At 49.5% G+C, this 13,389-nt stretch overlaps 1 protein-coding gene across 1 annotated transcript; it reads left to right on the top strand.

Moving 5' to 3' along the window:
* Positions 1-5,289: 5,289 nt before the first annotated feature.
* TBL2 (transducin beta like 2) lies at positions 5,290-13,008 on the top strand. The gene is made up of 7 exons (XM_067705890.1): positions 5,290-5,477; positions 6,944-7,074; positions 7,336-7,520; positions 8,008-8,159; positions 8,489-8,615; positions 8,975-9,127; positions 9,361-13,008. The coding sequence occupies exons 1-7, from the start codon at positions 5,348-5,350 to the stop codon at positions 9,821-9,823; spliced, it is 1,341 nt and encodes a 446-aa protein (XP_067561991.1). The 5' UTR covers positions 5,290-5,347; the 3' UTR covers positions 9,824-13,008.
* The last annotated feature ends 381 nt before the right edge of the window (positions 13,009-13,389 follow it).

Raw genomic sequence — 13,389 nt, 5'->3', positions numbered from 1 at the left:
TCTAGTGTTTACCACGTGCCAAGCACGATTCTAGGCACTTTATTTATATTCACCCACTAATCCTCTCCACACCTGCCTCTATAGGCCTGCGGTGAGAATTGAAGCGTAACTATTCATAAAGCACTTACTACAGTGCGTGGCATATAACGCGATGGAAGAGTTATCATAACGATTACTATTGTCCCCACTTTACAGATGAAAAATTGAGACAGAGAGAGGTTAACTAGCCCAAGTTTGCATAGTTTTTTTTTGTTTGTTTTTTTTGTTTGTTTGCTTTTTTGTGGTACACGGGCCTCTCACTCTTGTGGCCTCTCCCATTGCGGAGCACAGGCTCCGGACGCGCAGGCTCAGCGGCCATGGCTCACAGGCCTAGCCGCTCCGCGGCATGTCAGATCTTCCCGGACCGGGGCACGAACCCGCGTCCCCTGCATCAGCAGGCGGACTCTCAACCACTGCGCCACCAGGGAAGCCCAGTTTGCACAGTTTTTGAGGTGCCCACCCAGACTGTCTTACTTCAGAGTTTCTGCTTTTAGCCACTTTTTACCGTGCAGGTGACAGATGTACCCAGCCTTTAGGTGGTATTTGCTGCTGCAGACAAAGGCTTGAAGAGGCTCTCTGAAAGGTAAATTCCTGGCCATTTGTGTTCTGCTGTTTTCACCCACTCATCCTGCCAGGAAGGTCCCCATAAGACATCCCCTTGACCCCGGGTCCCACTCTAGAGGCCACCTTCCCTTAAGAGAGCCGTCTACACCTGCCTTCCCTCCTTCCCCTCCCATCTGCCCCCAGCCCCCTGCCTTTGGGCTCCTCCTTCCTCCCCGCCCTTCCTCCCCAGCCTCACCCCTGCACAGACTCTGCTCTCTCCAAGGTCACTTGGCTCCCTTATTGCCAAATCCAACAAACACTTAACAGTTCTCCTGGGCCTTCAGACCTCCTTCTTGAATCACTCTTTCCCTGCAGATCCAGAATTCTCGCCAGGCTCTCCCCCTCCCTGGCAGTGCCTCCCCAGTCCCTGCTGTGGGAGCCTCTTCCTCGGCCCACTGCACTTCTCACCCTATGGCAAGCCCTGGACACCGCCATCCCCTTCAGCCTCTCTGCTGAGGTCTCCCTATTCTGTATCTGTGCTGCCCTCTCCCCAGAGGGACACAACCACGTATCTGACTGCCACCCTGACCTCCCCCTCTGAATGTTCCACAGCTCCCTTAACCCTGAAGGAGCCAAAACAGAACTCATCATTTCCAAGACTATAGCTCACATTCTTCCCCCTCCAACCTGAAACTTTCCATGTTCCCCATGCCCAGGAAGGGTACCACCATCCAGACACTTGTGCCAACAGGAACAGTCATCTTTGGCTCTTCCCTATACCTCACTGCCCTGTGGTGTGTTACCGAGGCCTGGCCAGTTTGTTGCAGGAGAGAATGGTCATGTCCCAGGTCACAGGTGAGTCCCTGGGATGGGTCACCAAGTGAGGGTCCTTGGCTTCGCACAGGAAAGAATTCAAGAGCGAGCCATAGTAAAGTGAAAACAGGTGTATTGAGAGAGATACACATTCCATAGGCAGAATGTGGTCCGTCTCAGAAGGCAAGAGCAGCCCCAGGGCATGGGGTCGTCTCAGAAAATGAGAGCACCCCGAAATATGGGGTGGTTAGTTTTTATGGGCTGGGTAACTTTATAGACTAACGAATGGGAGGTTTATTCCAACTATTTTGGGAAAGGGGCAGAGATTTCCAGGAATTGGACCACTGCCCACTGTTTGGCCTTTTATGCTTGGCCTTGGAACTGTCACGGTGCCTGGGAGTGTGTCATTTAGTATATGCTAACGTGTTAAAATGAGCATATAGTGAGGCTCAAGGTCTACTGGAAGTTAAATCTTCCGCCATCTTGGGTCTAGTTGGTTCTAAGCAGTTTTTGTTGTATCCTCAATGGCTATGTCATCCTTTTAATGGTTGTGCCCTGCTCCCTTCCCTCTTGTCTCAAGTTGACCTCACAAGCATCCATACACATGGCCACCTGACAGAATATCACTTTTTTTTGTTCTGTTTTTCCGTTTGTTTTTTGTTTTTGTTTTTTTGTTTGTTTTTTTGGTTGCATTGGGTCTTCATTGCTGCGCACAGGCTTTCTCTAGTTGTGGTGAGTGGGGGGATACTCTTCGTTGTGGTGTGCGGGCTTCTCATTCTGGTGGCTTCTCTTGTTGCGGAGCACAGGCTCTAGGTGCACGGGCTTCAGTAGTTGCGGCATGCGGGCTCAGTAATTGTAGCACATGGGTTTAGTTGCTCTGCGGCATGTGGGATCTTCCCAGACTAGGGCTCGAACCTGTGTCCCCTACAATGGCAGGTGGATTCTTAACCACCATGCCACCAGGGAAGTCCAGAATATCACTTTTATGTAGACTCTTACATTAGCCTCTCATATCCCTTACAGCTACAACTCAAACTTAAAAGTACATTTGAATAAGTTGGGCCTTTTAAAAATCTTCTTGAGCAGGTCTAGTCTAGGCCAATTAAATCAGAATCCCTCTCTGTGGGAATTAGACATAAGCATTTTTAAAGGTGATTCCAATATGCGTTCGAGGTTAAGAACCACTGTAATGGAGGCTTTGAGCTGCAAATAACCTACATCTGGGGCTCAAGTTAGTTTAAAGCATTGGTTCTTACACTTTAGCGTACATCAGAATCACTTAGTAAGCTTGTTAAAATACAGATTGCCAGGCCTCCACCTCCAGAATGTCTGACTCGGCAGATATGGGATGAAGCCTAAGAATTTGCATTTTTAATGATGCTGGTTCAGGGCCCACACTTTGAGAACCGCTACTTAAACAATGAGGAAATGCATCGTTTTACCTAACACAGAGGCCAGAGGTAGAGAGGCTCCAATCAATGCAAGGTGAATCTTCAATTGCAAATTGAAGTTGTGCTTCCATTGCTTCTCTGGCTCTTGCTTGCCTCTGATGAGGCCAGGTTTCTAGCAGATGGTCAAGGTGCTTTGCGACTGAGCCCTGCTATCCCTCCAGCCACACCTTTGCTCATGCTTTCCTTTCCCTCCTAGAATTCCCTTTTACCCTCTGTCTCCCCTGTCTAAATGCCCACCCCTGAAGGTACAGCTGAATCTCACTGCCCCTCAAAATCCATCGGCAGATCTCCCTCCCTGACCTGCCCAGTTTTCCCCTCTTCTGTCATTACTAACGTCCTTCTGAGTGTTAGCCTTGGATTCCAGCTGGGCTGTAGGAACTTGAGGGTAAGAGCAAGGCCCTTACCACAGCCCAGTGGCAAGGTGGGAAGGATAAGGATCTTGGAGTGTAGCAGACCCCAGTTTGACTCTGGTTCTATCCCTGGCTTCCTTGTTGACCTTGGGTAAGTTACTTGACCTGAGCCTAGTTGTGTGGTTTTTTTTGGTTTGGTTAAAGTTATTTCATGGCCTCACCTGTTTTAAAGACCACTATAAAGATCAACTGAACTTACAATGTAAAAGAATCTGGTAGTCTCAGCTGAGCCGTAGCCCTACTCTTGCTTGTCCCCCACATTGATAGACTAGAGTCACAGACCTGCACATGTTCCCAGGTTCACTCTTTATCTGTGTCACCTCTGGAAAATCACTTAATGAGCATCTCCTAGAGCATCAGTCCCCTAATCTGTGGGGTGGGAACGTGAGAAGATTAAATGAAATGCAAAGGTCCTGGATCAGTAAATGTCACCTGCAAAATGCTTGGTGAATGAAATTCTGAAACGTACCCCTTTGTCTCTAGGAGAAAGTGGTTCATGGCTGGGCCTTCGGTTCTAAATAGCAAATTAAGGAGGAAAAGCCCCAGAATGCTCTGGACACCCCCTCCTAGCCCTCTCCACCCCACTGCCCACAGCTGAGTCAATGCCAGTCTCCCCTTCTCCCCTCACCAAGGACAAAAGGGAAGGAAGTGAGGCCACTTCACTTGCTCTCTGACTGGATCTGTCTCCTCACCCGAGGTTGTGGGTGAGTCCGTCTGTCATCTAGTCTCTGCAGCAGCCTCTGTCCTCATAGGATCCTTCTAAAGGCCAGAGGACCTGCACTGCCAGGAAGGGCTCCCTGGTGGCCATGGAAACGTTTGACTCTGGCATCCCTGACCCTGGCATTTCGACTCGCTCTGGGGTGTGGGCCTGGGAGGCCCACGGAGCATGCTTGTTCTGGGAATATTCCCTCTCGAGCTAGTCTGCTCCAAATTCTATCACTAGTCTTTCAGAATATCTCTTTTTTTGGTGAATAAACTCTGTAGATTGTATTAATGCCAATTTCCTGGTTTTGATATTGCACTATAGTTATGCAAGATGTTACCATTGGGGGAACCTGGGTAAAGGATACATGGAACCTTCCTCTTCATTTTTTTTCCCAACTACCTGTGAATCTATAATTATTTCAAAATTAAAAGTGTCTTGTTTAAAATCACCTTTTCAACTTCCTTTCTATCCCCAGGCCACCCTGAGTCCAGGCTCTTATCACCTCCCTATTGAACCCTTGCAACCACCTCTTGGTTTTCCTTCTGTCTTTGGTCTTGGCACACACTAGTCCATCCAAAGAATCTCCAAGACCCCGATTTTGAGCTATCTCACCCTGAAATAACCACCAGAATCTACTCTCTGTTTGCTTGATTGAGCTGGCACTCAAGGCCCTCCAGACCTTTTCAATCTTACCTGCTACTTTTTTTTTTTTGGCCCATGCCGCGAGGCTTGCGGACTCTTAGTTCTCCGACCAGGGATCGAACCTGTGCCCCCTGCAATGGAAGCGTGGAGTCCTAACCACTGGGATGCCAGGGAACTCCCTTACCTGCTACTTTTTATTTTGCTCATGCCCTGCCTCCACACAGCATTCTCCTGCTCAGGAGGATGAGGCTGTCCCACCTCCTAATTCCAGAAATACCCTTTCCCTTCTCCATTAACAGTAAAAGCCCATCTGAATTTCCCCTGATACTAAGAAGACTTTCCCACCTGTTGAATGGGAGTAATAATAGGTCCCATGGCTCCTTGAAAGGATCCAATGTGATGACGACTGGAATAACGCCTTTAATAACGATTATCAGTAAATTCTTCAAGGGGAGGCCTGAGCAGAGTCTGCATCACCTGCCCCCTACCCTGTGAGGCCACACAGCCTCAATGGCCAGACGAACTTAAATAGCCAGGCCGCGTCCTTCCGGATGCCCGACGGTCAGGCCCCGCCCCTCGGGACGCTCCACCAACAGGCCCCGCCCCCGAGACGGGCCAAAGACCAGGCCGCGCCCCTCGGGACGCACTAACGGCCAGGCCCCGCCCCACGTGCGTGCACCGCCCTGCGGAGACGTGCAGGCCCTCGCGAGGCCAGAGGCTGAGGTGGCAGCGACTGTGCCGACATGGAGCTGCTGCAGATGCCGGAGTTGATGGGGCTGTCGCTGTTGCTCGGGCTGCTGGCCCTGATAGCGACGGCGGCGGTAGCGCGGGGGTGGCTGCGCGCGGAGCAGGAGACATGCGGCCGGTCGGCAGGTTAGTGGGGCGGGGGCGCGTGGGGGCGACCCACCGGACCTGTCGCTCCCGGCCTCCCCGGGGTCTGACCGGCCGTTTGGGCCTGCGGGGGTGCCAGAGATCCCGCCCTCCCTCCGGCCTCAGTTTCTCCTCTTGGGACATCAGTTTCACTTTGGGACGACCTGTTAGAACCTAGGCCCCGCGCTACCGAGCTCTCCGTGGCCGAGGCTAAGCCGCCTGCCCTCGGAGCCTGAGCTTCTCCCCGGGGCTGCTGCGGGGACGCTAGGAAACTCTCCAGCGCGCTCCTTGTTCGTTATTTTCTGAAAACGGGGAGGAGGGGACGGACATTCATTTGTGAACGCTCTGGTTCCCCGACATGCAGCATTTATTGAGTACCTGCCACCTCCTGTAGGCTTCGGGGTCTTTTCCTTTAGGGAGTCCAGTGTCGGGTAAAAAAGAACAGGTGAAACTGTAAGGGAAAAATATAGTGTAGTAGGTTTCATAGGAAGGTCAGTACCAGACACAGGAAACCCAAAGGTGGGAGTGGTCAGCCCTGCTTTTGTCGGTGGGCGGGGGGGTGTCAAGTAGGGAACACTTGACGTGGGGTCTTGAAGGATAGACGTGTAAGAGTTTGCCAGGAGGCCAAGAGAGGGCGAATATTCCTGGCAATGGCAACATGTGTGAAACCAAGGAGGCCTGGAACAGCATTTGGTTTGACTGTAGTGGGAGGGGAGAGGGGAGGGCTTGTTAGACAAGGCTGGAGACGCAAGCGGAGGGCAGGCAGATTTGTCTTTGTATGTGGCCTCGGAGCTTTCTTCCTGTAGGAATTGAGGAGCATCTGTAGCGATCTAACATATGCCAGCTTTGCTCCTGGCCTGATTTTCAATTAAGTTAGCTATTTGATACAAAAATGACTGGCACCATTTCCAGCACACGGGACGTACTCACGTCAACTACCTCTCACCTCTGGGTTCTCTCTGGGATTCCTTTGAGCCCTTTAATGCTTGTGTTGGGTACTGTGCTTGTCATTTTGTATATATTATCTCACCCAATTCTCAACTTCTCTTTTAGAAAACCAAGGCCCAGGGCAATTACCTGAGATCAGGGTCACTAGATTCCGGTGTGCACATTATCCCCCACTTAGAGATGTCTGGCCAAGAATCTGCATTCCACTGGCCATTCTGTGTACTTGCTGAGCTGTGCCTGCCCTGAGAGGGCGCCTTTTCTGATGTGCAACGAGGTGCTCTATGGTTATGTTATATACACTAACAGCAAGCAGCCTCCTCAGGGTCACTCAGTGGTAGAGATGCAATGCAAACCCAGGTCTGATTCCACAAAGCCTCTGTTTTTTTCCCATATCCCTCTCTTCTTGAGGACAGGGACCATATCTGGTCATCTCTTGTGCCTCTATTCAGTGCCAATCATAGGTGGTCAGTAAGTGCTTATTGAGTGAGTGAATGGACGAATGACATGGGCCTTCCTTATAGGCCAAAGAGCAAATGGACTTCCACCTGACAAGTCCTTGAGATCCAAGAAGCAGAAACAACATCAGCGGGTTCACAAGGAAAAGCCTCAGCAACACAACTTCACCCACCGCCTCCTGGCTGCAACACTGAAGGTACATGGTGCCCATGCACAGGACATGTATACAGAGACTCACACCCCCGTAGACTTTTCCTTTGTAGTATTCTGTGCATGTTACAGACCCCTCTGCCTCTGACCAAAGTCAGTGGGGATGCCCCATCCTATCCCTTCTCATCACATCCCATCAGCAGCTTGGCTGTTAATCTAAGCAACAGGGCTCCAGAATCATGGCTGCATGGGTTTCCCCATTTGCCCAAGGGGTTCCTGTTCATACTTGCTGCAACCCTTCCCCTAGAGCCACAGTGGGAACATATCTTGCATGGACTTTAGCAGCAATGGCAAGTACCTGGCCACCTGTGCAGATGACCGTACTGTCCGCATCTGGAGCACCAAGGACTTCCTGCAGCGGGAGCACCGCAGCATGAGAGCAAATGTGGAGCTGGACCATGCCATCCTGGTGCGCTTCAGCCCTGACTGCAGGTGGGACAGGAGGGATCCCCAGGTTTGCCTGCAGAAGCCCTGACCCAAGCTTATGTCCTTCCCATACCTTGTTTAGGGTAGTGAGGGGGGACCCAGGGTCTCCCTTGAGGTGGCAGAAAGGGAACATCCAGACAGCTTGAACACCGCCTGAGGCTCCTTGGAGGCCTACGGAGCTACATAGCAGGGAAGCAGAGAGGGGAAGAGCTCTTCCTCCTTGGGAAGTACCAAAGCCTGACTTCCAGAGTAGTCTTGGAAGCTCTAATGGTTTTCTAAACCCTAGAGAGAAGCTAAAGGAGCCAGAGCTATGAGAGGCTTACCTTGTAAGGAGTTTTAAGAGATTTTGAATTAAGGGTTTAAGTTGTGAGGCTGGACTATAAGTCCTGAAGGGAGATCTTGATTTTCCTCAGAGCCTGCCTAGCATAGGACCTGGCACACACAGGTCTCCGTGCCTAAAGGAGTGAGAGACTTGTCTGCTCCCTGTCTCTAGAGCATTCATCGTCTGGCTGGCTAACGGAGATACCCTCCGTGTCTTCAAGATGACCAAGCGAGAGGATGGGGGCTATACTTTCACGGCCACCCCAGAGGACTTTCCTAAAAAGCACAAGGCAGCCATCGTCAACGTTGGCATTGCTGACACAGGTGAGGCACTCAGAGGATGGAGCTTGCCCAAGGCAAGAGGGAATGGACCCAGTTTTACTTACTGAGTGAGCGAATGCAGCCTGAGAGTTATGCTTAGCCCCAGTGTGACAAAAAGGGCCCTGGCTCTGGGCTCCCCTGGAGTCCTGGGAGCCACAGCAAGTCCCCTGGGGGAGGCAGGTAGTAGCCACAGTCTTCAGCCAAATCCTTATCTGTGGTGACCCTTGGCTTGGGAGGGAAGCGTGGATACATTACACTGGGCAGCAGATGCCTTCATAAGTCAGTCGATCAGGTCATGGACCTCAGCCCATGGCACTCCTCTCGCCCTTCAGGGAAGTTCATCATGACTGCTTCCAGTGACACAACTATCATCATCTGGAATCTGAAAGGTCAGGTGCTGTCCACCATCAACACCAACCAGATGCACAATACATTTGCTGCTATATCCCCTTGTAGCAGGTGAGGAAGGAGGGACTTTGGCCTCGGGCATGGGCAGAGGTTGGGGCTGGGGGGCTGGGGACAGAGCAGAGAGCCAGCTTCAGAGAGCAGAAGGGGCAGGCAGTGTGGAATCAGGACACCTAGATTCAAGTCCTGAGTCTCTATTTCTCCATCCATAGTTTTTAAGAGGTTGGGGTGGGGGTACTAAGTATCTTACAGCCTGGCTGTGAGGATGGACTGAGGTCATGTATAAAAGCAGTTTTCAAAGGTAGCGTTTTAGGCACAAGATTAATTAACTTTCTCAGGAAAAAGTTTTGGCGGATTTGCAGAAAAAGATGCTCTTAAAATTAAGTTTTAATGCAACCTGGGTTGTATGGCAGGTTTGTGGCCTCGTGTGGCTTCACCCCAGATGTAAAAGTTTGGGAAGTCTGCTTTGGGAAAAAAGGGGACTTCCAGGAGGTTGTGCGAGCCTTTGAACTGAAGGGCCACTCTGCAGCCGTCCACTTCTTCGCTTTCTCCAATGACTCCCGGAGGTGAGTGACTCCTCTCTGATTTCTTACACGTGACTTGCAGCCCCTCTTGGCATCCAGGATCCTTCTGCCATTCTCTGCAGTGGCTCTGAAGTTGCGGGGGGAGGGTGCCTGGCCCGCAGCAGGCAGAAGACATAGCAGTGGAGTTGGCTTCCTAGCTGGCGTCCCTAGCACTGTCCCAGTGCCCTCCCCTCCAGGGTGTGTTGGGGCTAGAGCCGTGACTTTCCCTGCTGCAGGATGGCCTCTGTCTCCAAGGATGGTACGTGGAAACTGTGGGACACAGATGTGGAATACAAGAAGCAGCAGGACCCCTACTTGCTGAGGACAGGCCGTTTTGAAGAAGCAAGCACCATGCCGTGCCGCCTGGCACTCTCGCCTGACGCCCAGGTTTTGGCTTTGGCCAGTGGCAGCAGCATTCATCTCTATAACAGCCGGCGGGGTGAGAAGGAGGAGTGCTTCGAGCAGGTCCATGGGGAGTGTATCAGTGACTTGTCCTTTGACGTCACTGGCCGGCTTCTGGCCTCCTGTGGGGACCGCGCAGTGCGGCTCTTCCACAACACCCCTGGCTACCGGGCAGTGATGGAAGAAATGCAGGGCCTCCTCAAGCGGGCCTCCAATGAGAGCACCCGCCAGAGGCTACAGCAGCAGCTGACGCAGGCCCAGGAGGCCCTGAAGAGCCTGGGTGCCTTGAGGAAGTGACTCATGGGAGGGCACAGCAGGAAGGATCTGGCCTTCTGCCTTCGCTGTCCCGGCTCTTCCAAGTACTCCCCAGCTGGAAGCCTTTTGAAAGGGGTGTGCTGATTTTCTTAATGGTGACTCCTCTCTCCTTTTTCCCATTGAAACTATTCTTGCCTACTTAGATCTCTCTCTCTCTTCTTGCTGGTGTGACTCCTGGCCTTACTTGACCTCCCAGGCTAACGAGCAAGGTGCTTCTCTTTTTCCTGGGCCCAAGGGGTGGAATCTGTCTTCACCAGGCACTGAGGAGAGTGGTAATTAGAAGAGAAAGAGAGAACATGGTCTTTGACCTTGTGGCAACACACCCTGCTATCCAAAGAAGTGTGTAATTGTGGGACTTCCCTGACGGTCCAGTGGTTAAGACTCTGTGCTCCCAATGCAGGGGGCCTGGGTTTGATCCCTGGTCGGGGAACTAAGGAAAAAAAAAACGACAAAGAAGCTTGTAACTGTGGAGGCAAAACCTAGGGAACACCTGAGTACTAACCAGCAGTCTTGCAGGGATGGGAGATTGGGAAATCTTCCAATTCCATAACTGTGGTATGGCTCAGGGAAAGGCTGATCTTAACCCAGCAAAGCACCTAACTTCATCAAAAAGTGATTAAGGGATTCATTCTGTGCCTCAGTTTTCTTATTTGTGAAATGGAGAATAATTATCTCTTGACCTCATTACAAAGATGTTGTGAGAGTATGAGGGTATGAAGTCCCTAGATTTGGAAGAAGAGTAGAAAAGAGTCATAACATATGTTACCTGTTGTTGCATATCAGTTATTAACTACAGGGTTAAAACAGGGCAGTTTGAAACTCAATTAGAAAGAAACATATCCCTTGGGAAAGCCAAGTTTCTGGGACTTGATCATACATTTCATATCTGGTTCTGCTTTAAGTTGTGTGGGAGAATCACAGAATCCCGAGATAGGGCTCTTCTCTTCCAGGAGGTTATATCCTGTTTGAGGAGAACTTCTTTTCAGTTCACCAGACATTTGAGTGCCTACTCTGTGCCTAGCACACAGCACTGGACCCTGGAGATAAGTATGAATAAGACATGGTTTCTGCCATCAGAGGTGGCAGGTGGGAGAGGGGTTCACATGCCCGTGAAGTGCTTTTGTTAGTTTATTCATAGCTGGAGAAGGCTGTTGTAAAAGTCAAAGCGAGAGAGAGGATTGAATCAGGACAGAGGCAATGAATATGGAGTTGAAGTTGAAGGGTAGATTTGATAGATTAGGTATTTAGCAGTTCAAATTTTGGGACTTTGAGGACTGCTTGGATGTGAGATGGAAATGAGGAATCTTAGGAAGACTTGAGCCTAGGGAAAATTTACTCATCCAGAATAAATTCTTCCTCCCTCTCCCTAAAACTGGGACCTCTGCTAGTCACCCCCAACTCATAGAGATATTTGAACAAGTCACAGCCTTGGAGTTATCCTTAGTTACTCCCTTTTCATACTCTCTCCGCCCTACTGCACTACTGCCGTCCACTCCACCAGAAAATTCTTTTGGTTACATTCCAGTTTATATCCTGAATCTGCTACCTCTCTCCATCTTTTCTGTTACCATCCTGGTTCTAGCCACTGTCACCTACTGGACTGCTATAACATAGCTTCCTCATTGGCCTCCCTACTTCCTCTCTTGCCTCGTTAAGTCACTTTTCTACGTAGCAGGGTGATCTTTTAAAAATGTAAACCAGATCCCATTGTTCCCAAGTTAAAACCCTGGAAAGACACCCCATCACAGTTGGAATAAAATCCAAAACTCTCACCATGGCCTACAAGGTCCTATGTAATCTGGCTTCTTCCTTCCTCCGTGACCTTGTTACCACTTCCCTCCACCAAGCCAAGTTATTTCCAGCCTCGAGGGGGACTTGTGCCTATGCTTTTCCCTTTGCTTAGAAGCATTTTTTTTTCTTCTGTTGGCAGTCTTGTCATGCTTGTCATGATTCAGTTCTCAGTTTCGATTATACTTCAGAGAAACCCTCCCTGACCACCCAATCTGAAGTAGCCCTTTACACCAATCATATCGCATCCATCACATTAGCTTATTTTATTTTATTTTGCATTACTTAATGCTATCTGAAATTATCTTGTTTGGATATTTGTTGGCTTCAGGGGTTTTCAGTTTAAGTGATTATGGATGTCAAGTGGGTAATATAAGTGGGTGATTTGGGCCACAGTCCTCTGGGTGTAAGACAGTAGGAAATGGAACTGAAGTGATCTCTAGGGGGCATGTGTCCTGGGTAAGGGGCAGGCGTGGCTGCGACTTAATATTCAGGATTCCAGTAGAAGTTGCCTGTTTCAGAGAAGCTAGAAGTTGGCAATTCATTATAAACAGAAAAACTTAGGCACCGTGGGGACCAAACAGAATGCTACTGTGGGCAGGATGCAGACCAGCAGTCTCATTGGCAGCTTCTGGATTGTTCATTAACCCACTGGAATGTGACAAGACTCCTTGTCGGTCTTATTTGCTCTGTATCCCACACACAGTACCTGGGATAGAGTAAGCACTCAATAAATGTTGAACTCAAACCAGAGCAGTTGACAGAAATTTCAGTACCCTCTGTGTATTGTGGTTTTATGTTCCTAAGAATAGACTTCTGATTGATAATACTATGCACCTGGGTCCTGGTGAATACTTGCTTTCTGATTGTTTGAAGAATGAGACTAAAACACTTTGCATATCTGCTTGGCTCTGGCTTTACTCTCGTATATCCAGGAGAGGAAGTGACCACAGAATGTTGAGTTACGGAAGTCAGAAGTCTTCAGTTCCAATTTCAGCTGGGGCACTTACTGACTTGAGACCTTGAACAGACAGATCACTTGACCTCTCTGAGTTTGTTTCCTCATCTGTAAAATGGGAATAAATCCTGTCCTTCGTGCTTTGCAGGGCTATGAACTTCTAATAAGATGAATGAAAGCACTACAAAAAAGTCAATACAGAGACTTCCTGAGGACAGAAAGCTCCTCTCACTAAAGATGAGGCTGCTTCTCTTGTAAGCATGGAGAAGTTACCTAGATACTCATGTAGCCTAGAGGCCACCGTGGTTTTCTGGTAAAAAATCCTTGTGTGTGAAGGCAGTGTTAATACTTAAATATTACTATTTCAATGTGTGTAGGTTTGAAATTTTTCAAAATAAAAATTTTGGGAAATATTTTAAAATGGTGCTTTATAGATTATTTTTATCAGTCATCAAAAATAGAAAAAAATATTTAAACCACAAAAGTGCACATCTAAAGGCCTGTTGATAGTCTTCATCAATTTCAATTAAGGTAATGAGAATACTCTTATTTAAAAGATGTTCTGGGGGATTCCCTGGCTGTTCAGTGCTTAGGACTCCATGCTTCCACTGCAAGGGGCACGGGTTCGATCCCTGGTCGGGGAACTAAGATCCCGCAAGCTGCACTGTGCAGCCAAAAACAAAAAAGATGTTCTGCAATTAGAGATTATAGGAGGTAAGTAGGAAGCACATACTCTGGTGATGAGTTATCAATGATGGTGGGTTGGGACTTCCCTGGTGGCCCAGTGGTTAAGACTCTGTGC

Source organism: Pseudorca crassidens, chromosome 15, assembly GCF_039906515.1.
Source record: "Pseudorca crassidens isolate mPseCra1 chromosome 15, mPseCra1.hap1, whole genome shotgun sequence".
Taxonomy (NCBI): Eukaryota; Metazoa; Chordata; class Mammalia; order Artiodactyla; family Delphinidae; genus Pseudorca; species Pseudorca crassidens.
Note: the sequence above shows the minus strand (reverse complement) of the source record. Positions and strands in the feature narration are given on the sequence as shown.

Bases quoted from the DNA above. Each gene is read 5' to 3' on its own strand.
- TBL2 (XM_067705890.1), top strand. From the start codon at position 5,348: ATGGAGCTGCTGCAGATGCCGGAGTTGATGGGGCTGTCGCTGTTGCTC. The intron at 7,521-8,007 runs GTGGGACAGGAG...CCCTGTCTCTAG, and splicing joins CGCTTCAGCCCTGACTGCAG to AGCATTCATCGTCTGGCTGG. The intron at 8,160-8,488 runs GTGAGGCACTCA...CTCGCCCTTCAG, and splicing joins CGTTGGCATTGCTGACACAG to GGAAGTTCATCATGACTGCT.